Here is a 27401-nt window from a genome sequence, read left to right as displayed (position 1 = left end):
GTTTCTACAAGTGGTTTGTCAAGCCCACTCACCTGTGTGAGTCACCTGTGTCACACTTTATAAATGCAAAATGTTTTTATAGAGATACAGAGTGATTGTAAGAAATTGTCTGGTGTAAAAGTGCAAAAACATGTGCAAGTGTCAGTTAAAGTATTAGAGAGATGTGAAAGGTGCGTTTTCTACAGGTGGTTTATTAAGCCCACTCTGTCACGTTCGTGGGTGGGGAAAAGTAGCGAGGACTCAAGTGCCGGGAAAATGGGTTTTTAACTACCCAGAGGGGGGAAACTATTAACAAAACATATAAACAAACTAGACTGGGCAGGCTGGCAGGGATCAGGACTGGACCACACAACAGGACAAGGCAACATACGACGACGAACTGGCACAGGAAAGCACACATGAGCAGAATATAAGCAGAAATAATTAACAAACAGACAGGTGAACATAAACTAATAATGGCAACCCAGGCTCATTCTGAAAACGTAGTACTGCGGACGTTTCTGGAGACTGCGAATTATGTAGGCAGAGGTACCTATGGCTGCATTTAATTTTTTAAGGGAACGCTACGGGGCGGTATGACGCCGTTCCTTTTGGTTCTTGCCGGCTGACCGCCTACCTCTGTGTAAAGGGCTTTCTTGCCGCAACAAATTTGTCCAGTTAGCTCGTTGTGTACGTCGGCGGACTTGAGATGCAGAGAGGAGTTGACCACAACGACGACGATAGCCGGGTTCGAGTCCGAGGAAGAGTGGTTCCAGAAACCAGGTAAGACAAAATCAGAATCCAAAAAATAAAACGTAAGAGCGAATAAAAGGGTGAGAATGTGGTAAAATCCAAAAACGTAATAAAAAATCAGACGAGGGCTTTTCTTTTTCTGGACGGCTTCTGTAATCCGACGGTTGGGTTTTGGGATGTAAGCGAGTGGACAGGTCAATCCTTAAAATTGGTTGGGTTTAGGGAAGGAGGAGGGTGAGTCAGTCGATTGGCCGGTCGCCCAGTCAATCATTCACAGTCATTCAGTTGGTCGACAGCGGCCTCTAGTAGGTTTACGCGAGAACAGTGCGTGGGCGAATGGCACTCAGGAGAGACGTTTGAGATACGAAAAAGCGCACACAGTGGCCTCTCGCGGATTCGCAAAAGCAAAAACTGCAAAAAAACATACCTCCCAGGACGTATTTTGCTGTCTCCAGAAACGTCCACAGGACTACATTTTCAGAATGAGCCTGGGTTGAATGATGGGTTAACAAGGAGGGTGGGACTAGGCAATAGATGGAAGAGCCCATGACACACAAACAACACAAGCCATTTGCTGTGATTTCAAAGACTATAGAACAACACCAAAGCACGCAGCTACAATGTATACACCAATCTTATACAACACCAACATAAACAAACACAAAACACGAGCACACGATAAATGAACACCTTACCAGGTGCTCACACACGCAACATGCATGTTCCATCTCAGCGCCATCCAAAACCTAAACTAGACTGAGACGCTGAGAATGAAACAGACTGAACGCGACTGAGACGGCGCTCAAACAAAAAGACACACAATAACAGAAAAGCAGTGCTCAGCCTGACAAAACTCGAGTCGAGCACAACACACAAGACATGACAGGACTAGTGTCTGGACTCTGACACCAAAACAAGAATTAACAAGACCTGAGTGGCAGAATCCTGACACTATCACCTGTGTGAGGCACACATGTTTTGAGGTTGTTGTGTGGTGTAATTGGGGGGAGAGAAGACAGGGTCCTTGTTTTGTTCACAGATGAAAGAAGAATGGGTTTTTAGTTGTTGTTTGAATTATATTATTGAATATTGCTCAGTTCTTTTCCATTTTTTAGTTGTCTTTAGTTGTCTTTGAGCTTTTAGTTGTTGTTCGAATGATGTTATTACTAAATATTACTCAGTCCTTTTTAGTTCTTTCTATTATTTATGTACATTTTTGTTTTGCATCTAGTTTTAATAAATAATGTTTACTTAGTGTCATGGGCGACCATAATGGTGTTTAATAGCAGTGTGAATGACACTGAAGTATATTTAAATGTGTTTCTCTACTTTCGAGAAAGCTGTTTGGTTCTTCATATGACTTTCTTATCAAAACCTGCTTTTGGTGGTGTTTTTGTCTGTGTAATATTGGTACAATATGTAAATGTTCATACTTCAAAATGTGTATTAACACTATAAATGAATAATAATATGAAATGTGGTAAATTGACATTTCTATTTTAACTGAATTTTATCATATTAATCATATTATTTTGCTATATTTTTATACCAGGAGTGCTTAGAGTTCTTCAATATACCAGAAGCTCGATCTGCTAACTATTTTCTGATGGATAAGCGTTGGAACCTAATCCACTATGCCAAGGTGGGTTGTGGTGGTAGACATTCAAAACATGCAAACTGTGTATTTTCTTTAGTAAACACTGGATTGTTTGTATGTTGGCTGTTTGGTGCAACTCTACATCAGACGTACGTGAGAGACATCTACCCTTTCAGAAGATCAGTGTCTCCTCAGCTCAACCTGGTTCATATGCTTCCAGAGAAGGGCCAGGAGCTCATTCAGAAACAGGTGAGATTAATCTGAACCATTTTTACACTTCGGCGTACATAATGGACAATTTGTGTAAGATGAGAGGGATTTACTAATTAATTCAATTATGTATACAGTTGAAGTCATAATTATTAACCCTCCTAAATTATTAGCCCCCCTGTATATTCTCTGCATATTCTCTCTATAAACAAAGAGATTTATTTCAACACATTTCTAAACATAATAGTTTTAATAACTTATTTCTAATAACTGATTTATTTTATCTTTGCCATCATGACAGTATATAATATTTTACTAGATATTTTTCAACATGCTATTATTCAGCTTAAAGTGACATTTAAAGACTTAACTAGGTTAATTAGGCGTAACAGTGGTTTGTTTGGTGAACAACTGAAAAAAAAAATGTGTAAGGAGGGTAATAATATTGATCTTAAAATGTTTTTTTTTAAAAAATGCTTTTATTCTAGCCGAAATAAAACAAATTAGACTTTCTCCAGAAGAAAAAGTGTTGTAGGAAATACTGTGAAACAAATCTTGCTCTGTTAAATATAATTTTGGAAATATAAATTTTAAAAAAATCACAAGAAGGCTAATAATTTTGATTTCAACTGTATAAATATCTTTTTTTTTTCTCCCAGGTGTTTTCCAGAAAGTTGGAAGAGATCGGACGAGTTCTGTTTATCATCTCACTTACACAGCGGATGCCTGCCATGCACAAACAATCCCACGTCTCCATGCTTCAGGAAGACCTTCTGCGACTGCCATCATTTCCTCGCTCTGCCATTGATGCCGAGTTCACCCTCTTCAATGAGCCTCTCGGTGAGCAAGTAAAAATGTTCCTTAAAAAAAGAAGATGCTAATAGGCCTGCTCTAAATTTGACCGTACCTTAAAATAGGTGAATTTAGCACACCTTTAATTATTCTGCATTAAAGGCGGCTAATGTTTCTAATTCAGTATAATAGCAAGCTAAGACACATGCTGCACAGTCACTTCTACTAGCCCATGCATGTGTACACTGATTAATTGCACACTGATACACTGATTAATTTTAATCATAATCTGCGTCATCATACAAGTTGCAGATGATTGTAAGTCACACACCAGAACACTCAAAAGAGAACTTAATTTGGTATTTGGGGTGTTTTCTGTACACACAACCAAGAATTATTGGGATGTATTACAGAAAGATTGTGTAATGTGAAGTGATGCTGACAACAGGGTGCAGATCCAAATGCAGGGTTTTATTATACAGAGATGGTCAGGCAAGCAACAGGCAACATAGGGGAAAACAGGCAAATCCAGAGTCATAGTCAAATACACAGGCGAATGGTCAAAAGGCAGGCAGCAGACAGGGTAAAACAAACAAAACAAAGCAAGGTTCAAAAACACGCGAGGCAAGGAAAATGTGTTGTAATGTTCACCAACAGTATAACAAGACTCAGCACAGATGTGTGTGTGAGTGCTCTCTCTTCAGCTGTGAGTATTTGCAATCAGACAAGATCTAGGCCAGGTGTGTGAGTGGTGCATGATTGGATCTTGTAGTTCTTCTGCTGGTAGATTTGTAGTTCGTTAGCAACATCTGCACAGGCTGGATCGCTGGTGATCATGACTGATTGGAACATAAAAATCCTGTCCCATCTGTTTGATACCCATGGTAATTTCAGTTAGGACAACATTCAGGACAAAAGCTGTTGCAGAACAGCATTTAAGTGTGTTATCTTATCTAAACTGCAGATTTAGGAAGGTGTTATTACTGAATCTTAACTTGACAAAACAGTTGTAACTTTTGGGCAACAAGACATCTGTTTTAACTTTAGAATTGCTCAAAAGCTAGACGTAAGCACTTAATATTGTACTGTAAAGCAATGGCTTTTTGATGACTAAACACATATAAATGATTACAGTCTGCCTTGCAATCAGTTAACACAGGAATTGCAATCAGTATTATAGTCTAACAAAGTGTTAGAACATTATTGATTATAGTGCAAGTTACTAATTCCTTATGTTTTGTCTTTTTTCAGCAAGTTTTGTTTATCCATTTAGGTTAACTCATTAGCAGCTTGCACGGTGTTGGTTGCTTGGTAACAGACCTAACAGTTGATTGTTGACATGACACAATTGAATATTTCCAAACTAAACACATACACACACACACACACACACACACACATATATATATATATATATATATATATATATATATATATATATATATATATATATTTATTTATTTTTTTTTTTTTTCATAGATTATGTATGCCAAAATTACTGCATTTCATCTGTAATCAGTGCATTGGATTCATGCATTAGCTTCTGAAGTTGCCACAGCTGTTAATTAAGCAACAGAAAATGGAGATAAGTACACATTTATCTTGATTAGTCACTTCATAATTCACTTAATAATACACTTAATATTAAATAATTTAACTTGGCTATCAATAATTTAATTGTTATAAATGCATTTTATTAACACTCTAAGTTAAAGGGACAGTTCACCAAAAATGAAAATTTACTCACTGTTTACTCCCCCTCAAGTGGTTTCTAACCTTCATCAGTTTCTTTGTGTTTGAAATAAGTGATTAAATAATGACAGAATTTTTTTATCTCTTTCAGACAATTTAAATCACATAAAATATAATTTTAATTATAATAACATTATACAGTGCTCAGCATAATTGAGTACACCTCATTTCGAAAATGAATATTTTATCCATTTCTCAGTGAATTTAGCCAATGTATTTTGGTGTATTTAAACAGATTTATTAAACACATGTTTATTAAAATAATATTTTAGTCACCAAACATATTTAGAAATTCAAGCAAATTCAAGCAAAATATTGCGAACAAAATTGCAATGTACAAAATTTCAACTCAATTTTTCCTTTTTTTTTTTTTTTTTGCCTCTCTTGATTTTCCTTTTTTAAATTTGTATTTTAAATTTTTCTATAACTTATAAATTTGGCTGTACTAGATTTTGGGCCATTATCGTAAGTTATTTTGTTAGATAAGCACCAGATTTAGCTACAGTACTGACTCATCTAATGTACATGTACAAATATAATATTGTATAGCTTCCTTAATTAAAATATGAATTTAAAAGATAGATTTGTCACGGGTGTACTTATATGTGCTGAGCACTGTAATTGTGGAACGCGAAAGTGCTATGTGGCTGATAATTTTGTAAAGCTAAAAGCCACAGTTAAAGTCACGCCCTTAATAAATGTCCTCCTTTTCCAGGCAAAGAGCTCTTTGGTTTGGACACTCTGCATAAGGTCCTGTGGATCAAACTGCTGGAGGAGATGTTTCTGGGCATGCCGAGTGAATACCCCTGGGGTGATGAGATCATGCTATTTCTGAATGTGTTTAACGGTGCCCTGCTCTTACACCCTGAGGACAGTGCCCTGCTCAGGCAATACAGCGCCACTGCCATCAACACTGCTGTACACTTCAACCACCTCTTCTCCCTCAGTGGCTACCAATGGATCCTTCCCACTATGCTCCAGGTTAGCACACATATTAACATATTAGGTCATTTAAAGGAACACTACACTTATTTGGAAATAGTCTAATTTAACAGCTCAGTTAAACAGTTGAGTTTTACCATTTTTTGAATGCATTTAGTCAGGCAGGAGCTTTAGCTATGCTTAGCATAAATCACTGAATCAGAGTGGAACATTAGCATCTCACTCAAAAGATGTAAAAAGGACTTTCGCTCATTTGGCTGTTTAAAGTCTGTCACTTCTGTCAGTACATCATGTACTGAGACCTTCGTGTACTAAGACCTACTAAGACTTTCCTGGCTGTCATGCTTAGGTGATATTACGACACCTTTTAATTAACACCTGAAAATAGTCCCCAGCTTGGTAACTAGGTAACAAAGCTGCAAAATATCATCATACCATTACCTGCTGAAGTCATGGTACGACAACAAACTTCCATGATTATTATGCCACAATAATACTATAGTTCCTAGCCATGCCGAGATGTAGCTAGAAAATAGCAACTTTCATTCATTTATTCATTTTACTTTGGCTTAGTGCCTTATTTTTCAGGTGTCACCACATCGGAATGAACCACCAACTATTCCAGCTTATGTTTTTGCAGCGCATGCACTTCCAGCCACAACCCATTACTGGGAAATACGCATACACTCTCTTATTCACATACACACACATGCACACACACACACACACACACACACACACACACACTATGACCAATTTTATTTACACAATTCACCAATAGCACATGTCTTTGGACTGTGGGGGAAACCGGAGCACCCAACGGAAACCCACACAAACACAGGAAGAACATGCAAACTCCATACAGAAATGCCAACTAGTCCAGCCGGGACTCGAGTCTTGCTGTAAGTCGACTGTGCTAACCACCGAGCCACTTTGCCAAAATAGCAACTTAATAACAGAAATTTGACTTTATTATATTATTAAATTTATTATATTTTATTTTCTATCTCTTAGTACACGATGTAACTACAGAAATGTCAAACATTAATTAGAAATATTATCAAAACTCTTATTTAAAATGTTTGAGTGTGATGCTAATGGTCTAATCCGATTCAATGATTTATGCTAAGCTATGCTAAAAGTGCTTTGCCAGACCAGAAAAAAAGTTGAATGGATCCAAATATGATAAAACACTAATGGAGTGTTCATTTAATGCCATTTAATGTTATTTTTTATACAATGTTTATTTTGTTTTTGCTGCTTTTGTGTTTTGTTAAAGACATACGCAGATTATGAGAGTAACCCGCTTTTACGTCGAGGGATTGAGTTCTGTTGCAGGCAGTTCTACATCCTCCACCGTAAACCCTTCATATTGCAGCTCTTTGCTAGCGTGGCCCCTCTGCTGGAGTTCACTGTAAGATTGATTTTAAGGATTTAACACCTATTCGTTAAATTGTTTTTACAATGATATAATAGTGTAATTGCATTATTTTTACACTCATTAAATGTATAAACTGACCACTTTTTTTCAGACTCGCACTAGTACCGGTCTATCAAAAGGTGTGTCTTCACAGTGTCTTTTTGACCTACTGGTATCTTTGGAGGGAGAGACCGCAGATTCCCTAGATGCTCTGGAGCTAGTGAAGGCTGAGAAACCTCTACGCTCTCTGGGTAAGATGACACACAGGACATGAAAGAAACATTTGGCTTGGCTCTTTCTGATTTTCTGGATGTTTTTCTTTTTTCAGATTTTTGCTATGGTAATGAAGACTTGGCGTTTTCAATCAGCGAAGCCATTAAGCTGTGTGTCACAGTTGTTGCTTATGCCCCAGAATCATACCGCAGGTTTGTTACTCTCAGATTTTAATAAGATTCTTTATGGGTGTCTAAGTGTTTAAACTAAAACAGGTTGAGAGATGAAAAGAGAATGCCATTTTATAGACAGCTGTAGAAATAGTAAAAAAGGAAAACAAGATGTTAATTATTAATTTGACAACACATTAGGTGTATAAAGTTAGTTCTTAAATTAAAAATATTTTTATACTGTACATTACAATTGTAAGAGTTGGGCGCTGGACAACGGAGGTGAGGGTCCAAACGCAGTTTCTTTAGTACAGGGGTCACCAATCTCAGTCCTGGAGGGCCGGTGTCCCTGCAGGGTTTTGCTCCAACTTGCCTCAACACACCTGCCTGGGTGTTTCAAGTATACCTAGTAAGACCTTGATTAGCTTGTTAAGGTGTGTTTTATTAGGGTTGGAACACGGAGTCAAACACGGAAAGACTAATCCAGGAAAACTCTCCGTAGTGTTTCAGAGTATAAACCAAACAAGACTCAGCAACGTGGGTGACAAGGTGAGCAGTCTAAATGCTCTAAGTAATCAGTCCTTGAGCAGCACCCAGTTTTGTGTGTGTAATCAGAGGTGAACAGGAACAGGTGTGAGTGAGGTGCATGACAGGATTTGTAGTTCATATGGTGACAGGATTGTAGTCCGAGTGATAATGAATTTTCTCACGCGATCTATAAGGGTTAGATCGCTGGTGATCGTGGCAGAAATGGTGTAATACTTATTTATGTGATTTATTTGCTTTTAGATCAACAGATTTTAAAATTGGATGGACACCAAATGTCGGACATTTACCAGTTACCATCTATAGCACTTACAGATGAATAAAAAATATATTTTAACCCTCTTGTGAAATTGCAACTATTTTTCAAATATTTTCAATGTTAAAGTCTTATTTCTTTTAGTTTAGCTGGAATAAAAAAAATAAACACACAATTATAAAAAACTGTTAAAGTCAGAATTTTTAACCACCGATTGGCTGCAAAACTAACCACTGTTGTCCAATGACTTGCTTAATTAACTTAATCACTAACCTAATTCACCAATGTAATTCTTTAAATTGAACTTTAACCTGAATAACTAGTACATACACTCCCCGGCCACTTTTTTAGGTATACCTTACTAGTACTAGGTTGTACCCCCTTTTGCCTTCAGAACTGCCTTTATCCGTCGTAGCATAGATTCAACAAGTGAAATATTTCTTGGAGATTTTGGTCCATATTAACATGATAGCATCAAGCAGTTGCTGCAGATTTGTCGGCTGCACATTCATGATGCGAATCTCTTATTCCACCACATCCCAAAAGTGCTCTATTTGATTGAGATCTGGTGTGGAGGCCATTTGAGCACAACGAACTCATTGTCATGTTCAAGAAACCAGATTTCCACTTAATGACATGGCACGTTATCCTGCTTTAAGTAGCCATCAAAAGATGAGTACACTGTGGTCATAAAGGAATGAACATGGTCAGCAACAATACTCGGGTTGGCTGTGGAGTTGACACGTTGCTCAATTGGTACTAATTGGCCCAAAGTCTGCCAAGAAAACATCCCCCACACTATTACACCACCAGCAGCAGCCTGAACCATTGATACAAGGCAAGATGGATCCATACTTTCATGGTGTTAATGCTCAATTCTGACCCTACCCTCCGAATGTCGCAGTCTTCAATCTTCTATTGTCCAATTTTGGTGACCCTGTGTGAATTGTAGCCTTAGTTTTTAGCTGACAGGAGTGCTACCCGGTGTGGTCTTCTGCTGCTGTAGATCATCCATCTCAAGATTTGATGTGTTGTGCAATCATTGATGCTATTCTACGTACCTTGGTTGTAACGAATGGTTATTTGAGTTGCTGTTGTCTTTCTATCAGCTGGAACCAGTCTGGCCATTCTCTTCTGACCTCTAGCATCAACAAGGCATTTGCACCCACAGAACTGCCGCTCACTGAATATTTTCTCTTTTTCAGAAAAAACTTTTTCAACCATAGAGAAGGTTGTGCATGGAAATCACAGTAGATCAGCAGTTTCTGAAATACTCAGACCTGCCCATCTGGCATCAACAACCATGCCATGTTCAAAGTCTCACAAATCTCTTTTCTTCCCCAATCTGATGCTCGATTTGTACTGCAGCAGATCGTTTTGACCATGTCTACATGCCTAAATGCACTGAGTTTCTGCTATGTGATTGGCTGATTAGAAATTTGTGTTAACAAGCAGTTAGACAGGTGTACCTAATAAAGTGGCCGGTGTGTGTACTAGAACAGTCAAAACATTCACCTTTGAAATCAACGCATCTATTTTCTACTGTATAAACAACCTTAATCTGACCTCAGAACTATAACTCTCTCTCTCTCTCTCTTTTTCTTTGTAGGCTACATGTAAATGACAATAATTATCGAACAGTTATTTCTGTCAGGCAAAACATGATTATCAGTATATTCTAAGAGCTGAGCTTCAATAAACTCTCTAGCAAATGTAACTTTCTGTTGTAAAACATTCTTCTGTTTGTCTCTTCAGTCTTCAGATGCTGATGGTTCTGGAGGCTTTGGTTCCATGTTACCTGCAGAAAATGAAGAGCAACATACAGACTCTGGAGTCTGCGTCTGCAGCGAGAGATGAGATTGCTGCTATTGCTGCTCTGGCCACATCTCTGCAGGCTCTGCTCTACAGTGTGGAGACTTTGACACGGTCAGTCCTCAAACAAAGTATTTACTCTAATTATTTCCTGCTTTAACGGCCTTACATTCCCTTTATCTTCTGATTTAAAATTTCTAGACCCATGACTGCACCTCAGATGAGTCGATCTGATCAAGGCCACAAAGGAGCAACTACAGCCAACCACGCCATGTCTGGGGGACCAAACACAAGGTCAAATGTCAGCTGTTGGTTTCTGGTGTGTCTGTGGATCAGAAAATCTTAGAAGATGATGAGTATGGATTTTAACACTGAAACTACCAGATTTCTGTAACTACTAGTATTATCATAGCGGTCATTCTGACTGTTCTTGTGTAAGACGTCATATTGTCATGTCATAGTTGCATTTAGAACTTACAGTGCATCCGGAAAGTATTCATAGCCATTCACTTTTTTCACTTTTTTATGTTACAGCATTATTCCAAAATTGATTAAATTAATTAATTTCCTCAAAATACTGCACACAATACCCTATAATGACAATGTGAAAAAAGATTTTTTGAAATTGTTGCAAATTCAAAAAAAAATAAAAAACCTAAAAAAATCACATGTACATCAGTATTCACAGCCTTTGGTCAATACTTTGTTGATGCACCTTTGGCAGCAATTACAGCCTCAAGTCTTTTTGAATATGATGCCACAAGCTTGGCACACCTGTCTTTAGGAATTATTTGCCCATTCCTCTTTGCAATACATTTCAAGCTCTATCAGGTTGGATGGGAAGCGATGATGTACAACCATTTTCAGATCTCTCCAGAGATGTTAAACAGGATTTAGGTCTGGAATCTGGCTGGGCCACTCAAGGACATTCACCAAGTTGTTGTGAAGCCACTCCATTGATATTTTGGCAGTGTGCTTTGGGTCATTGTCCTGCTGGAAGATGAACCGTTGCCCCAATCTGAGATCAAGAGCACTCTGAAACAGGTTTTCACCCAGGATGTTTCTGTACATTGCTGCATTCATCTTTCCCTCTATGCTGACTAGTCTTCCAGTTCCTGCTGCTGAAAAACATTCTCACAGCATGATGTTGCCACCACCATGCTTCACTGTAGGGATAGTATTAGCCTGGTGATGAGTGGTAGCTGGTTTTTTCTGAACCCAACACCTGGCATTCAATCCAAAGAGTTACATTTTATTCTCTTCAGACCAGAGAATTTTGTTTCTTATGGTCTGAGAGTTCTTTTGGCAAATTCCAGGTGGGGAGTGGCTTCCATCTGGCCACTCTACCATACAGGCCTGATTGGTGGATTGCTGCACAGATGGTTGTCCTTCTGTAAGGTTCTCCTCTCTCCACAGAAGAACGCTGGAGCTCAGACAGAGTGACCATCGGGTTATTAATCATCTCCTTGACTAAGGGCCTTCTCACCTGATCACTCAGCTTAGATTGGCGACCAGCTCTGGGAAGAGTCCTGGTGGTTCCAAACATCTTCCACTTACGGATGATGGAGGCCACTGTGCTCATTGGAATTTTCAAAACAGCAGGATTTTTTTTGTAACCTTCCCCACCCAGCCTTGTGCCTTGAGACAATTCTGTCTCAAAGGTCTATAGACAATTCCTTTGTCTTCATGCTTGGTTTGTGCTTTGACATGCACTGTCAACCCTGAGACATTATATAGACAGGTGTATGCCTTTTTAAATCATGTCCAATCAACTGACTTTACCACAGGTGAACTCTAATTAAGCTGCTGAAACATGTCAAGAATGATCAGTGGAAACAGAATTTACCTGAGCTCAATTTAGAGCTTCACTTCAAAAGCTGTGCATACTTATGTACATGTGAGTTTTTAGGTTTTTTATTTTTATAAATTTGCTACAGTTTCAAACAATCTTTTTTCACATTGTCATTATGGGTTATTTATTTTGAGGAAATAAATGAATTTAATAAATTTTTGAATAAGGCTATAACATAACAATAATGTTAGAAAGAAATATACACATATTTAGAGCAAACCAGGGTGTTATAGATATGTGGGTTTTATTTTAACAAAGTTATTCAATTGCAAAAATTTTAAATGGTGAAAATTAACGCCTTGGTAGTTCAAGTGTTAAAATTTGTGTTTATTTTAATGCTGTTTTGAAATTTCATTGTCTGTTTGTTCGGTTTCTTCATGACATTCCAGACAGACTGGATGATGATAGATCAGATCTCTGTGTGGAGCAATGACTGTTGTCAGACTCCTTGTGCAGACAATAATCTTAACTGTTTAATTATAATTAATGACAAAGAGTAATGTTTAAAAATTTAATTTGATATTTCAAACTGGCATGCTACAGAAAAATATGGAAATAACCTATTTCAAACTTTTTATTGGTGAAAATACTAGTGAACTAACACTTTTGCACTGTACCGTATGAATATATAGGTAACAGAAACTGACAAAAATATACTTTGGTGTCAAGGAATTTAACTTTTTCAAGGAATTTTTAAATTATTTTTTTAATCAGTTTTAGGTGAATTGCTTAAAACAAGTTAAATCTAGAAATTATTATTTTAATTAAAGTGTAAAACTGTCTGTACGTTTTTCAGCAGTTTTCCCTTTAACATATCTTGTCCTGCCTCACTTTACCAAGCTGCTATAGAAAAAGGTCACTTAGAATCGAGCTGACACCAGTATTTTCTGCTATAGAAACCTAAGTAGTATTCCAGAAAATGACCACACAGCCTGAACACATGGTTGGCCTAAATCGTTTGCAATTAACAGCACAAAGACAATAAAACAGCAGAAGTTGTTTAACTGTACTCTTCTGGGACTGCCTGCAGGGATAACCTGCACCTGCTGGAAGAAGGTCAGGGTATACTGAGAGAGGAACTGGATGAACGGATCGCTCGTGAAGAGTTCCGTCGCCCCCGCGAGTCTGTACTCAACATCTGCACCGAGTTCTACAAACACTGTGGCCCACGGCTCAAAATCCTGCAGAACGTGGCTGGAGAACCCAGAGTCACTGCTCTGGAGCTGCTTGATATCAAGTCTCATATGAGGTAAAACCATAGACTGTAAAACAAATACTATTCTCTTTCTACTAAACTTGAAATTTGCTGCTTATGTTTTGATGTTTTTTCTTTATAGCAGCTATGTTTTTATTAAACAACATGGTATCTTGAAATAAAACTTGGCTGTGGGTATAAAATAGTTAATTCAATCATTGCATTGCTTGTAGTATGTTTCACAGCAGATTCAAAGTGGACTAAGTTTTGCTTAATGTGAATGTGGCAACTTTTTATTATGATGGTTGTTGTTCCACAACAGTTCAGAAACTGAACATTCAATGAGTTCAATGAGTGTTTGTTTCAGGAGTTCAAAACAGCTTTGCAAGTTTTTGTGAAATGTGAACAGTTTCAAACTACCATTGGTCCATCATTGGATAACAGACAGTCTGCTTGCAAATCTTTGTAGTTAATTTCATCTGTTAAGTCTGTCCCTCAACATCCATTAATAAAAACATAAACATCGTAGTGACAGACTACATCGCTACGCGCCCAGGGCTACAATTTTGGAAATATGTGCCCTGGCATACATCCGGCTGCATTATGCATGTAAAGCACTACTTCTGTTCCTTTTCGTGATACTGCTGACCGATTACCTTCTTATTGACAGCTTTTCCAGCAAGATCAGTTTACTTGGTAGCTCACCTTGTATGGCGTCTTGGGAAGTGGACTAAACAGGGTTCGAGTCTGGCGAAGAACAGTTTTAGAAACCAGGCAAAAAAAAATTCAATAAAAACAGTGTGAAATTGTGAGAAACTCATCTGATCATGATGTGCTTTTCTCTTCTAGTCTGCTTTTGAAAACACTATTGGTTTGGTTTAGAGAGTGGGTCAGTCTCAGTCAATAGGAAGCTAAAATGTAATGCACGACAAGCCAGTTGGCTTATCACAGACGCACACAAGAAGGAGGTAGCCCAGTAACTTTGCAGATCTCAAAAATGTAGCCCTGGGCATCTATCTTCAATGAGCCTGGGTTGGATATTTGTTTGGTCTCACACAGGGCACCAAAATGAGATGATGAGTGCTGATGATGAATGCGAGATGATTCATTTCTTCCTTTAAAACTGCACATCTGCGATAGAAATTCATTGTGACAGTAAATAACAATCGAACATTCCAATCTAAAGTATTACTGTGATGGTTGAAGATAAATACATGTACCATTATACATGTAAGTTATGTGAATGGATATGGAGTAGAGTTGCTATATTTTAACAATAGAGTTTTCTATAAAATTCTGTTCTATTTCTGGGAGTTTGAGCCATAAAGTTTCGCAATTCATGCTTAGTCATCTTTCACACCTTGGTTCTTAGTAGGAGAACAAAAAACAAATGCAGTGGAACTGATGCCTATATTCCTGTCATCAACAAATGATAAGCTTGACCAACGGACAAGCTGTTTTTGTGTTGACAGTTTGACTTTAACCCTGCTCTCTATGGTCGTGTCTTTTCTTGTTTTTCAACAAAAAAGTGAGACTTGAAATTTCCACAACGGTTGAGTTCTTGTTTTGATGTTGGCTATTGTAACATTGCAGAGACATAGAAGTGTAAATCTAATTTAAAGCAACACTGACATAATTTTTTTTATCTTTAACACTAGAAAACTACTTGTTTAAATTACTCTTAAATGCATAAAAATTGTGGCTGTCTTGAGCTGGTCATATATACAGTATGATCTAACAGAAATGTCTGTAAATGCAGCTCTAGCATAAAAGATGTCTTGATGTTTGAACATTCATTTATTCATTCACAGCGGAATGAACCGTCAACTTATGCAGCAAGTTTTTAAGCAGCGGATGCCCTTCCAGCCGCAACCCATCTCTGGGAAACATTCACACACACATTCACACACACTCATAGACTACGGACAATTTAGATTACCCAATACAAATTGTTTGGAAAGGAATAGACAGTTTTTAATGTTGTACAGACTCATGTACAACAATACACTACTGATGTTGTTTATTTCAAATCGAATCAAATCACTTTTATTGTCACATCATCAGCAGCTCATGTACTATGATGAGTGAAAAGCTTAGGTGCTGGCTCCAGATTGGCAATGTTGACAGTAATATGCAGAAGACAATGAATAGGTGTACACAGAGTCTGATGGTTGGTTTAACATTTTTGTGGGTTTATTGTAGTTGGAAGTAAGGATTGGTTAAAGTGGAGTGCATGTTAAATCTTGATGATATGCAGTGAGGGGTAAGGAAGAGTTTGTGTGAGGTGTCAAGTGTTCATTAGCCTGATAATCTGTGGGAAGAATCTTTCCTTCAGTCAGCTGGTACGCGACCGCATGCTGCAGAACCGTCTGCCTGTGGGTAGCAGACAGAAAAGTCTATGGCTTGGGTGGCTGGAGTTGCTGATGATTCTCTTGGCTTTCCTCATGCACTGCCTGGTGTAGATGTCCTGGAAGGAGGGAAGCTTGCCTCCTACCACGCGGCCAGCAGTAAGCACAATCCTTTGCTGCTGGTGCTGTTTCCATACCAGGTGGTGATGCAGCCAGTCAGGATACTTTCCACAGTGCAGGTTTTGAACGAGCAGAGGATGGCCCAATCCCAAATCTACCCCTTAGCCCTTCCCCTTACCCCTACCCTTCGTTTTGCACGTGCACCACAAGGGGTAGGGGTGTCCCAATTCTTTTTAGCTTGAAAGCATAGGGCTAACGGGAAGCGGTGAAAACCCTTTGAACAAAGATTTTTCAGGACCACACTTGAAACCAAGGAGTAAGAAAATTTCCCAGAATACACCTTTCACAACAGCAATATTGCTGAACCCGGAAGTAAGGAGATCCACAAATTAGTATTTTTTGTCATTATTACAAATTTTTATGAAAAAAAAACACGTTTTAATATATTCATAACCGCATTCGTGTTTTACCATCATGCTTTTTGAAAAAAAAGCTTTAAAAAAAATAATAATAATAACAACAACATTATAATGTTAATGTTGTTTTTTGTGTGTTTACATTGATGAATATGGCCATTGTGAAAATACACAGTACAGTTATGATCTAATTGCCACATTAGATCGTTATGATAACATAATATATGCCTTCAGTGATTTCCTGAAGATAAATACCAAAAAATAACACAGCTGGAATAACTACAGCAGTCACCCTCCTCTGATCTCACATGAAGCAGGAGATCACAAAGACATATGATGACATGTGCAGGTGCTTTAGTGCTGTCCCAATTCTTAGGGGTAAATTTTGAAGCCCTTCCCCTTCACCCTCGGTTGTAAGGGCCAAGGGGATGGGTACAAAAATAGAATTGGGATTGGGTCGATGTGGGAGCTCATTTCAAACCTCCTGAGATGCCTGAGGAAGAAAAGGCGTTGTGCCTTCCTCAGCGCTGCATGAGTGTTAGCAGCCCATGTCAGATTTTCAGCAATGTGGACTCCAAGAAACTTGAAAGTGTTGACCTTCTCAACTGGTGTCCCATTGTTGGTGATGGGAGTGTGTTCTCTATTCTCTCTCCTGAAATCCACCACCAGCAGTTATGCATGTAATGAGTTCATTTTTCAAGGAATTTTAATAAGCCTGCAACTGTGATAGAGTAAATGAGTCAAAGCATACATGTACAAATTAACATTTATCTTTTCCAGATTAGCCGAAATTGCCCACTCGCTTCTCAAATTGGCCCCTTACGACACACTGACTATGGAGAGCCGAGGGCTGCGCCGCTACATTACAGAGATGTTACCCATTACCGACTGGTCGACAGAAGCCATTCGCCCTGCCCTCATCCTCATTCTGAAGAGGCTGGACCGCATGTTTAACAAGATTCATAAGATGCCCACACTCAGGTGCGTTCACCCTCAGGCTCTGTGCAGCAGGTATGTCCTTACACTCTTTTCTTAGAAAAGCCATCTGTGTCTGCTCTGGTGGAGTTCCATTCAATGGTATCATATCTCATAGGCCTAGTTTACACCAGGTGCTAGGATGCCATTCCGGTAATTCAAATGCAAGTGGGTGATGCTAAACACAGCCTTAAACAGAGTCCGAAAGGGCTCCTATTATCCTCTTTTTACAAGGTGTAAAATAAGTCTTTGGAGTCTCCAAAATGTGTCTGTGAAGTTTCAGATCAAAATACCCATCAGATTATTTATAATACCCAGTTGAAAATGTCGGTTTTTGGGTCAAAGGGAATTTAAGGTTGTTGTGCACCTGTGCCTTTAACTGCAAATGAGCTGGTTCTTCCCACCTACTATTAGAGCATGTCCACTTCAGAAGGATACCCAGTGTCATATGTAAGATAAACACAGTAAAATGACAGACAGCAACTCACCAGACCAAGTCAAAAATACCAAAGTTAAGACTGAACCAGGAAGTTTCCGAATGGTTATTTGGTGGTGTTTATAAAGTCTTTCTGAATGAGCCGCATACAAATGCCACACACACACACAAACACTTTAAAAATGTGCTATATGGAGATATTATGGAGATCCATTATAGCTACTGTACAAAATAAACATGATTTAACATCTATTGGGACTCCTATTGTATTGCAACTGTGGTGTTTTTAGCAGGTATGAATTACAAATCAATTTTACTTATTTATAGATATTATTAAAATATATTATTAAATATTTAAATATATTATTTTCTACTATTTTTGGCAAAGTCCAGTTACAGTAAGTGTCAGTAAGACAATGCTAACTTTTGTCACCTTTACTGTAAAACTTTCACATTGATTTATGAGACAATTAGTTCAAAATGCTATTAACAAATACCAAGCGTACCACTTACTGTACTTCTGTTTGAGGCACAGCTGAATGCCAGACAGTTGGAACAGATCTTTTTTCACCCACAGAGGTAGTTGAAAACACATGTAATTGGATTGCTTTTGTAGTGTGGAGGCTGCTTTGGTTGAATAAATAATAATTAGGGTTTGAAAAAGGAGCAAAGCAAATGTCCTCTTTCCAGTCACAGATGTAGCTCTCTGTATACCTTTGCTTTGTCTCATTTTATGTCTGTAGACTCTCAGAATAGTTCTGTGGCTTATTTTAATGATGTGGGGAAAAACAAAATAAATGACTACAATTCAGCAATTAATATTTGTCTAAAATTAAATTTACAGCTTTATATTTTTAAGTCTCTACATCTACATTTCCCTTAAGTGGTGGAAAATGCTAGAAAGTAGACATAAATATGCATTTAAATGCCAGGTGTAAACAATAATGTGTCTTCTCTCTTTTGTCTACTTGTGATCCAATCAACCAAATTGCATCTTAATACCAGGTGTAAAGTGGGGCTGAGATGTAATGGATGGCTTCTGCTTTTGTGATGTGGTGATTTGTCTTGGAAATGGTGGAAACAGAAACGGTGGAAAAAATCACTTGTACATAAGTATTCACAGCTTTTGTCATGACATAAAATTGGGCTCAAAATTGGACATCTTTGAGATATTTCCACACATTGATTGAAGGGGTAAACCCAGTTGGCTAAACATAATTTGGAATAGCACACCTGTCTATAGATCTTTTCCATTGGGACAAAATTGTGCATTATACCTTGTGTATGCGTAACCACTTAAACTCTGCGGACCCGGTACCGGGTCCATGACGTCATCGTCACCTAGCGTTGCACCAGACCCCCGTAAGTTGTGTCGTTTGAAAGTGTAGAATCTATATTTTATGCACATATGCATCACTTTGGTTTTTATCCTACTGTATAAAAGTTATTTACACTTAAATACACAGTATTTTGGATACCCGAGCTGGGTATTTTACATTGGTTCATTTTCATATTTTTTATATGACACATGTACAAGTTATAGCTCAAATGAAAGCTCTTACCTGTGCTCATACAGTTCTAGCATTCTTTTTACTGAATTATATTCATATGCCAAACAATTGTTGAATAAATTGTGGTGTTTCCATGGCGCAGAAATGTAAACAATACATTCATGATCAATAAGCAGCCCCAGATAGCACAGACAGCTGTCATCTCTTACCTTATGCTGTGTCCTTCAGGGCCATTCTCCTCTGTTTTTGAGGTGATGTGCATAAGTAATCCTTTTATATGTCTGACGTGGTCCAAACGCAGTGAATTATGTTTGATCAAACAAAAGAATAGTGAAATATGTAAAAAAGGATCGGTCTCTGTGGCTTGTACAGCACCTCTCATCAGTTGGAATGCAATAACTTTTGCATAGATTAGGGTAGAGACCTTTTTCTTTTTTCCTATGATTACAGACATGTGCAGGAACCACCAAGACCACACAGAACCTAAAAGGTACACTTTCAAATTTGAGTTTATGAAAAAAAAAAGTGCCTCTTTTTTATGTGTTTATTATACCACAGACAACATATACAGTTATTTTAAAGACTTTCAATAGTGTTTTATGAAAATTCAAAGGGTTTTCTTTAAAATGATACCAAATTTTTGCATTTACACCTCTTTAGGTGGATTTAGGAAGCTTTTAAATTTGGGTAGGCAAAATCCAGGCGGAAATCCCCAAATAGCAGCAGAGTTTTAATGAGCCCAAACCAAGCCATGCGATCTAAGGAATTGTCTTTAGACCTCGAGGATTGTTTTGAGGCACAAATCTGGAATAAGGGTACAAAACATTTCTGCATTCATCATCTGTAAAATAGGAGGAGTGAAAACACCACAAGGGGTGTTTTTAAATATGCGTTCTTCAGTGGTCTTGTGTCCTAGTGTTCTCGTGTAATGTCATTATCAACTGCTAAAGTTCAGTTCTAATACTTAAGACCGCAAGAACCGAGGCTGCATGAAACTTCCTGGATGTGTTCTTGATATCGAGGATGCATGGCTGCAGACTTGAGCACGGAACTCGCTCTAGAAGTCCCAGAAGTCATTGCACCTGAGGTGGAAAGCTCAGCATTTTCTATAGATTTATTATTAAAGTTCAGAGATATAACTTATTTATCTTAGGACTTTCCCTAAATGAAACTGTGACTATAAACATTACCACACTGCAAAAAATGCTTTTCTTGCTTAGATTTTTTGTCTTGTTTCTACTCTAAATATCTAAAAAATTTTATCAAGAGGCATTTTCTAGACAAGCAAAACTTATTGTCTCGTTTTGAGAAATAATATGCCAATAATAAGTGAGTTTTTCCTTAAAACAAGCAAAATAATCTGCCAATGGGGTAAGCAAAATAATCTTGTTTTTTCTTTTGACGTAAGATTATTTTGCTTACACCATTGGCAGATTATTTTGCGTGTTTTAAGGAAAAACTCACTTATTATTGGCATATTATTTCTCAAAACAAGAAAATATGTTTTTCTTGTCTAGAAAATTCTTCTTAATTTAGGAATTTTCAGATATTTGGACTAGAAACAAGACAAAAAATCTAAGTAAGAAAAAGCATTTTTTGCAGTGCATGAAAATCTTAATTAAGGCATAAACACATTAAGGGTATTTATTTGCTATAAATCGTATTGAAATCTGTTTTATTGATGTTGCATATTTCTTTAAAGTCTTTATGCATACTATATGTTTTTAAAAAGGTTTTCATTAAAAATCATGGGTTTTATTTTGTGTTAAATGCTACTGATGTTCTTTGAATACCATTTCATGTGAAATTTATTGCTAAACTAAAAGTGAAAGAAGATATTTATCTTAGATCTTAAAAAAAAAATAACTGGCTAACAATTTCAATAGTTTAAAAATTTATGTTAGAACTGTGATTGGTACAAACCAACAAAAAAAACTGGCACTCAGCATGTACTTATATTAATGTAATCGAGATTTAGTATTAATTAGATTATAAACAATTCTGCGCTTTGAATAGCTGGTATTTATTTTTCTGTCATGTTGCGTTTGGTGTGGACAGAAAGCAAGAAAAAGCTGCTCTGAACCTTAGATATGGGTGAAGGTTCTTCTTTCAGCTTTCAAAATTTAATTCATGTTTATTTATATAGTGCTTTTTACAATGTAGATTGTGTCAAAGCAGCTTAACATAGCTCTAGTAAAGTCCAGATTTCATAGTTGAAGTTTTTCATTGATGAAAGTTTAAACACTGTAAAGCGAATCCACCGAAGCGCAGCTCCACAAGTCCTGATCCAAGCAAGCCAGTGGTGACTGGCGAGGAAAAAAACAACTGACAAAGTGAAGGGGGAAAAAAACCTAGAGAGAGACGAGGTTCTGTTGGGCATGACCATTAGAAAGACTATAAGCAACCAATCAGGATAAAAAGGATTGGCTAAGAGACAACTCTGTGATTGTCCTTGAGTGGCCCAGACAGAGCCCATACTTGAACCCAATTGAACATCTCTTTGAAGATCTAAAAATGGCTGTGCTAGAGACGCACTGCAAAAAAGAGTGGAAGAAACTGGTCATAAATAGGTGTGCCATGCTTGTAGCATTAAACTCAAAAAAACTTGCTGTAATTGGTTCATCAACTAAGTATTGAGTAAAGGCTGTGAATACATTTGTACATAAAAAAATCTAAATATTTGCAAAGATATTAATCTTATTTCACGCTGTCAGTATGGGGTATTGTTTTAAGAATTTAGAGGTAAATATTGAATTGAGTCCTTTTAAGAATAAGGCGATATTGTAACAAATTGTGGAAAACAGCACTGTGAATACTTTCCAGATGCACTGCAACTCAATCACTAGTAAAAGAAAACATGTTGGATGTCTGTCTTGCGCAAGTGTGTGTGAAATGAATATCTGTGTGTTGGTTTTGCAGGCGACAGGTGGAGTGGGAGGCAGCCAGCAGTCTGATTGAAGGGATTTGTTTAACTCTTCATCACCAGCCAATCATCTCATTCCTCCCACACCTGCGATCTCTAATCAACGTCTGTGTCAACCTTGTGAGTTACAAACACCTGCCAGCATTGATGTCTTATTTGCGATCTTTATCTTCTTGGTTAGGGCGACACGGTGGCTCACTGGTAAGCACCAGTGCTTAATTTGTAAGTTGCGAGATCCCACAGATCGGGGTAACGGATCTGGCATGTTACCAGACAAGGGAGAGGTGTGGAAGAGAGCGAGTCAAGGTGGAAGGGGAGTCTGCTGGATCAGATTTCACAGGTGCCAGTGTTTTGCAGAGAAACGCACCCCTGCGGCAGAATGACTTTCATTAATATTCTCAGTCTACAATAAAAAAAAATCAAAAGTCCATAATTACATGAAACGTAAAATTATAATTTGATGGATGAAGCAAGGACAAAAAGTGAAACGCATTTTAAAATGCACTAAGTTTACAGATAAATGAAAAATAGTAATATTGACTGTAGTGTAGTCTAAAATTAGGCTTTTTGGTGGGTTTTAAACAGACATTTGTGCTACATGGAACACACAAAATTGTTGTTGCTGTTTTAAACTAAACCACAAATTAAACAATTTACTTAATCATATCGATATTGTAATAAAGTCAAACTATTTATTTATTTAAATATCTTCTGTGAGGGAAGGGTTCCATTCATGAAACTCATTAGTGTCATAACTCTGTTATTAATTTTTTTTAATCAATTTTAGTTAATAGACGTACATCTCAGAGGGCATGCATTTTACGGCAGGGGTGCCCCTCCTGGCACAACACAGGCACAAATTAAGTCCTGGTTAGAACTGATGCCTCACAGCAAGAAGGTCACTGGTTCAAGTCCCAGCTGTGTCAGTTTGGCATTTCTGTGTGAACTTTGTTTGTTCATTTCATGTTCAGGTGGGTTTCCTCTGGGTGCTCCAGTTTCCTCCATAGTCCAAAGACATGTGGTATAGGTGAATTGAAAAAATTAAATTGGCCGTAGCGTATGTGTGTGAATGAGTGTGTATGGATGTTTCCCAGTACTGGGTTGCAGCTAGAGGGGTATCCTCTGTGTAAAACATATGCTGGATAAGTTGGCGGTACATTCCGCTGTGGCAACCCCTGATGAATGAAGGCACTAAGCCGAAAAAAATTGAATGAATGAATCTTCTTGGGTACTTGACAAACTTTTGTTAAAAATTAGATTTAAGACTGATGTGTGACAGAAAAACAACTCTTCATAATACAAACACCATAAGAGTGATTTATCTTCATTGTTGGACACTTAACTTCATATAGGGTGCTTTAATCTATAGGATTTTATGAATATTTCTTTTCTCCATGAGTTTTTTCATTTTCAATAAACAGTAGTATCACACCAAAGGACAGCAAAATTAAACAATTTAATAATAATTCCATAAAAATTGAATGTGTAAACAATTTTAAAACAAAAAATTAACAGTTGCACATGATAGGCTTCAGCGGGGTGCAGTCACACGATCTTGAATGGGGTCTTTCAACTAATTAAAGCTTTTAGTGGAAATGCTGTATAATATAGCAGGTTTCTATGTTTTTAGAAATATACATAAAAATGATTGCCATTTACTAAAACATCTACTCATAAAATTAGGCCTAGGTTATTTATTAATTTTTAATTTAAAAGAGCTGTAATTTATTAAATTACGCTTGAGACAGTCACACCATAGAACAGTTTTAGATTTGGCTTATAAAAGTAATAACAGAACCAAAATTTTTTTTTGGACTATTTACTTAAATTTTAAATGTACATATCCATGGCACATATACATTTGTAAATGTACAATATATATATCGATTTGTAACTTCTGTTTATAGCAAATAAAAACCTGTATATTATGTGCGTATTTATTTCCATATTGCTGATTATCATCTATTTGTAAATCTCTGACAAAAGCATACTTTCATTGATTTTTGTCATGTGTGACAGTGAAAATGCAACATCACATCATCAACCCGCTTACTGTACATATTGATGTGTGTGTGTTTAGGTAATGGGGGTCGTGGGGCCATCTAGCGTGGCCGATGGACTTCCCTTGTTACATCTGAGTCCGTACTTGTCTCCTCCACTTCCCTTCAGTACTGCAGTTGTGCGTCTGGTTGCCATGCAAATCCAGGTATAATCTAGTCATTCCTTCCTAAAAATGTTTACATCATCTGTTTCAGTTCATTTATGGCCACATGTCTTCCTCCATTCTTAGGCTTTGAAGGATGACTTCCCACTCAGTCATGTGATCTCCCCATTCACCAATCAGGAGAGGCGTGAGGGGATGTTGCTTAACCTCCTAATTCCATTTGTTCTGACTGTGGGCTCAGGAAGTAAAGGTCTGCCACAGAGATCGAACAACCATCAACATTTAAGAGCCATTCACACACAACACATCTTTGCATTTCTATGAAAATATTCTATACAAATATGATTGCATCTTTTACCTTGTTTCATACATGATAATACTTTTGATATACATTTATAAAACATCAGCTTCAAATAAAAAAATCATAATATTTTGTTTTACATATACATAACAGATCTTGTGTTGTGTATTTAACCATGCTCAAAGCGGTCTAATATAGAATGTGTTCGTTTTTGTTAATAGACAGCCCTCATCTGGAGCAGCCAGAGGTATTTCTACTTTTGCAGACCGTCATTAACATCCTATTGCCTCCACGCATTATCAGCACGTCCCGCACTAAGAACTTCGTTCTGGACGCATCTCCTGCTCACTGCTCCACCCCAGGGGACACTGGAAAAGACCTCCGTAGAGAAGGGCTTGCTGAATCCACCAGCCAAGCAGCTTATCTTGGTACTAGAGAAGGGTGGATGGAGTAAAAATATAACAATTTAAAAAGAGATTTAAATTTGAAAGCATGTTTCTGACATTTTGTACATTTTTCTGGACTCTGTCTAGCTCTGAAGGTTGTCCTAGTCTGTTTTGAACGACAGTTGGGCAATCAATGGTACAAGCTGAGTCTACAAGTCAAGGAAATGGCTCTGCGTAAAGTTGGCGGTCTGGCTTTCTGGGATTTTATTGACTTTATTGTGCGCACACGAATTCCAATCTTCATTCTACTGCGTCCATTTATACAGTGCAAGGTAAGCTGATTTTAAGACTATATAAAACCTGTCTGGAGTTTCTGTTATTGGTTGATGGATACAGTATTTTTGAGAGTATCAAAATTGGTGACACTTTATTTTGATGGTCCATTTGAGTATTAGTAGACTGTCTGCTTAATATCTGTTGATACTGCTCCTTAGACATTTAACTGGCTGTAAGAAACTTAGCTAGTTCATGTCAACTTAGTTAGTTGGAAAAATTAGTCGGCATGTAGATGCAATGTAACTTAAATTCAACAAACGGACCATCAACATAAAGTGTGACCGCAAAATTTTAAACTGATATATGAATTATTTTGAACACATCAATTTAATAACTGAATAACGTCTACACCACAAAATTGCAGCTAGAAAAGTTTTATTTTTTTGACCATTTTACGTTTTTATCCTTTCAGACAGTTTAAGTAATAGATTTTAAGTCACATGTTTGGTGTGGCATCTCAACACATCTTTACCACATCTCTAGGAAATAAAACTATTTTACCTATTGTCATATGTTTTGCCTTAGAGGTCTTGCCATCCAATTCAATCTCACACCAAATTGTAACTTTTTTAATTTTGTGGCTAATTTGTATAATTTGTATGATTTCTTAAAGCATAAGACCACCAACAAAGGATGAGCGAATCATACGAAAATGTTTAAATGAGATCCTACAAATTCATACAATTTGTTAGATTGCATTGAGTGCACAGACCTGTAGAGCAAAACATGGGTACAAACTGCAACAATCTTTTTTAGACCACAAATATTTTGACTTAAATATTAAAGGCAGGTTTTAAGAAACTTTGTGATTAATATAATGCACCTGTTAAGAGTACTTAAATGTCCATACCAGAGCTCTGCTTTGAGGGTTACATAAATATAGTATAGAATCCACTTTTTTTTTTTTTACTATACTTAGATTTTAATGAGCAAGTCTTCATAAGGTAAGGTAACATTTATAAGTCCCCATGGGGAAATTGATTTTCAGTATTGTCATCATCACATTTTAACACACAAGCTAGGCAGTGCTTTCCTAAACAAAATCAGGAAATAAAAGTTACCGTGACTGACGTCGGCTGTTTTCTCAGAACATGACATAACTTAGCCCATATGGCGAAAAAAAAAGCATACAATTTCTGCACGGTCTTTAATTATTTTGTGCAATATAATGTCAACCATGGATAAAAAAACAAACATTTAGCTATAAACAAAAATCTTATGAAACATCACTATTTAGCTTACTAACATGTGCCAAGCGAAAATGATTCTGTCTAACCTTCAAGAGCCCACAGTTACCTCCGCCCTGTTTTCTGGCTGACTTGACTCGCTTTGCTTCTTTCTCCCACTATCCTAATCCAGGGGGCGCATTTTCATCTTCTCAAGATCTCTTGTGATCAGGCTCATTATCAGATTTACTTGTGGTTTTAAAAAATTAAAATATGCTTGACTGCATCTTTGGCATTTAAAAAATATAATTATTATTTAGATAGGCCACTATGCCATTATTTGTTTTTTCTGCTCATTGCCCGTGAAACAATCACCAACCAATGAGAGTGATTGTAAATGTAAAAAAAAGCTGATTGGCGAAAGAGACTACTTTTAAGTGTGTGCGCACACACACACAATTCACACAACTTTGCTCTCTGTTATTCACTCTGACTCATTCACATTCTCTCTTACACACACACACATGCAATTATTCACCATGCTAAAGTTAATGCCGGATCAATTAAAATAAATACTGAAACGCAAAACATATATATCTAACATTTCCCAGAACAGGATCCAGCTCAAATAAGCACTTAACCAAAGTTATCATATCAAAAAACATACAATGTCAAATAAGCTTACTTCATAGTCCATTACTATTTAAATATACTATTTACATTACTATTTAATATACTTTGTCTGTATTTAAAACCTGAGGTGCACAGAATCTTTGTCCTGACGAGAGCAATTCAAATGCAGAGCTCGGAGGCTGTTTTGAATTGACCAT

The 27401-nt window shown here is 37.3% G+C and overlaps 1 protein-coding gene across 14 annotated transcripts in view; it reads left to right on the top strand.

Moving 5' to 3' along the window:
- The window catches only part of unc80 (unc-80 homolog (C. elegans)), a 120729-nt gene that overhangs the window by 80694 nt on the left and 12634 nt on the right, over positions 1–27401 (top strand). For 7 of the 14 annotated variants that reach the window (XM_087256934.1, XM_087256935.1, XM_087256933.1 and 4 more), the window contains 16 exons: positions 2285–2374; positions 2477–2578; positions 3199–3379; positions 5799–6064; positions 7305–7439; positions 7558–7696; positions 7774–7870; positions 10386–10556; positions 10644–10736; positions 13325–13543; positions 17154–17354; positions 22215–22338; positions 24299–24424; positions 24509–24632; positions 24905–25111; positions 25217–25401. In XM_087256934.1, coding sequence (XP_087113060.1) covers positions 2285–2374; positions 2477–2578; positions 3199–3379; positions 5799–6064; positions 7305–7439; positions 7558–7696; positions 7774–7870; positions 10386–10556; positions 10644–10736; positions 13325–13543; positions 17154–17354; positions 22215–22338; positions 24299–24424; positions 24509–24632; positions 24905–25111; positions 25217–25401 — 2460 coding nt within the window. Of the gene's footprint in view, positions 1–2284; positions 2375–2476; positions 2579–3198; positions 3380–5798; positions 6065–7304; positions 7440–7557; positions 7697–7773; positions 7871–10385; positions 10557–10643; positions 10737–13324; positions 13544–17153; positions 17385–22214; positions 22339–24298; positions 24425–24508; positions 24633–24904; positions 25112–25216; positions 25402–27401 lie in introns of all 14 variants that reach the window. The other 7 variants (XM_087256929.1, XM_087256925.1, XM_087256931.1 and 4 more) reach the window with 1 other exon arrangement.

This window comes from Danio rerio, chromosome 6, assembly GCF_052040795.2.
Source record: "Danio rerio strain M-AB ecotype USA chromosome 6, GRCz13ab, whole genome shotgun sequence".
Lineage (NCBI taxonomy): Eukaryota > Metazoa > Chordata > Actinopteri > Cypriniformes > Danionidae > Danio > Danio rerio.
This window is presented reverse-complemented; position numbering and strand designations above follow the sequence as displayed.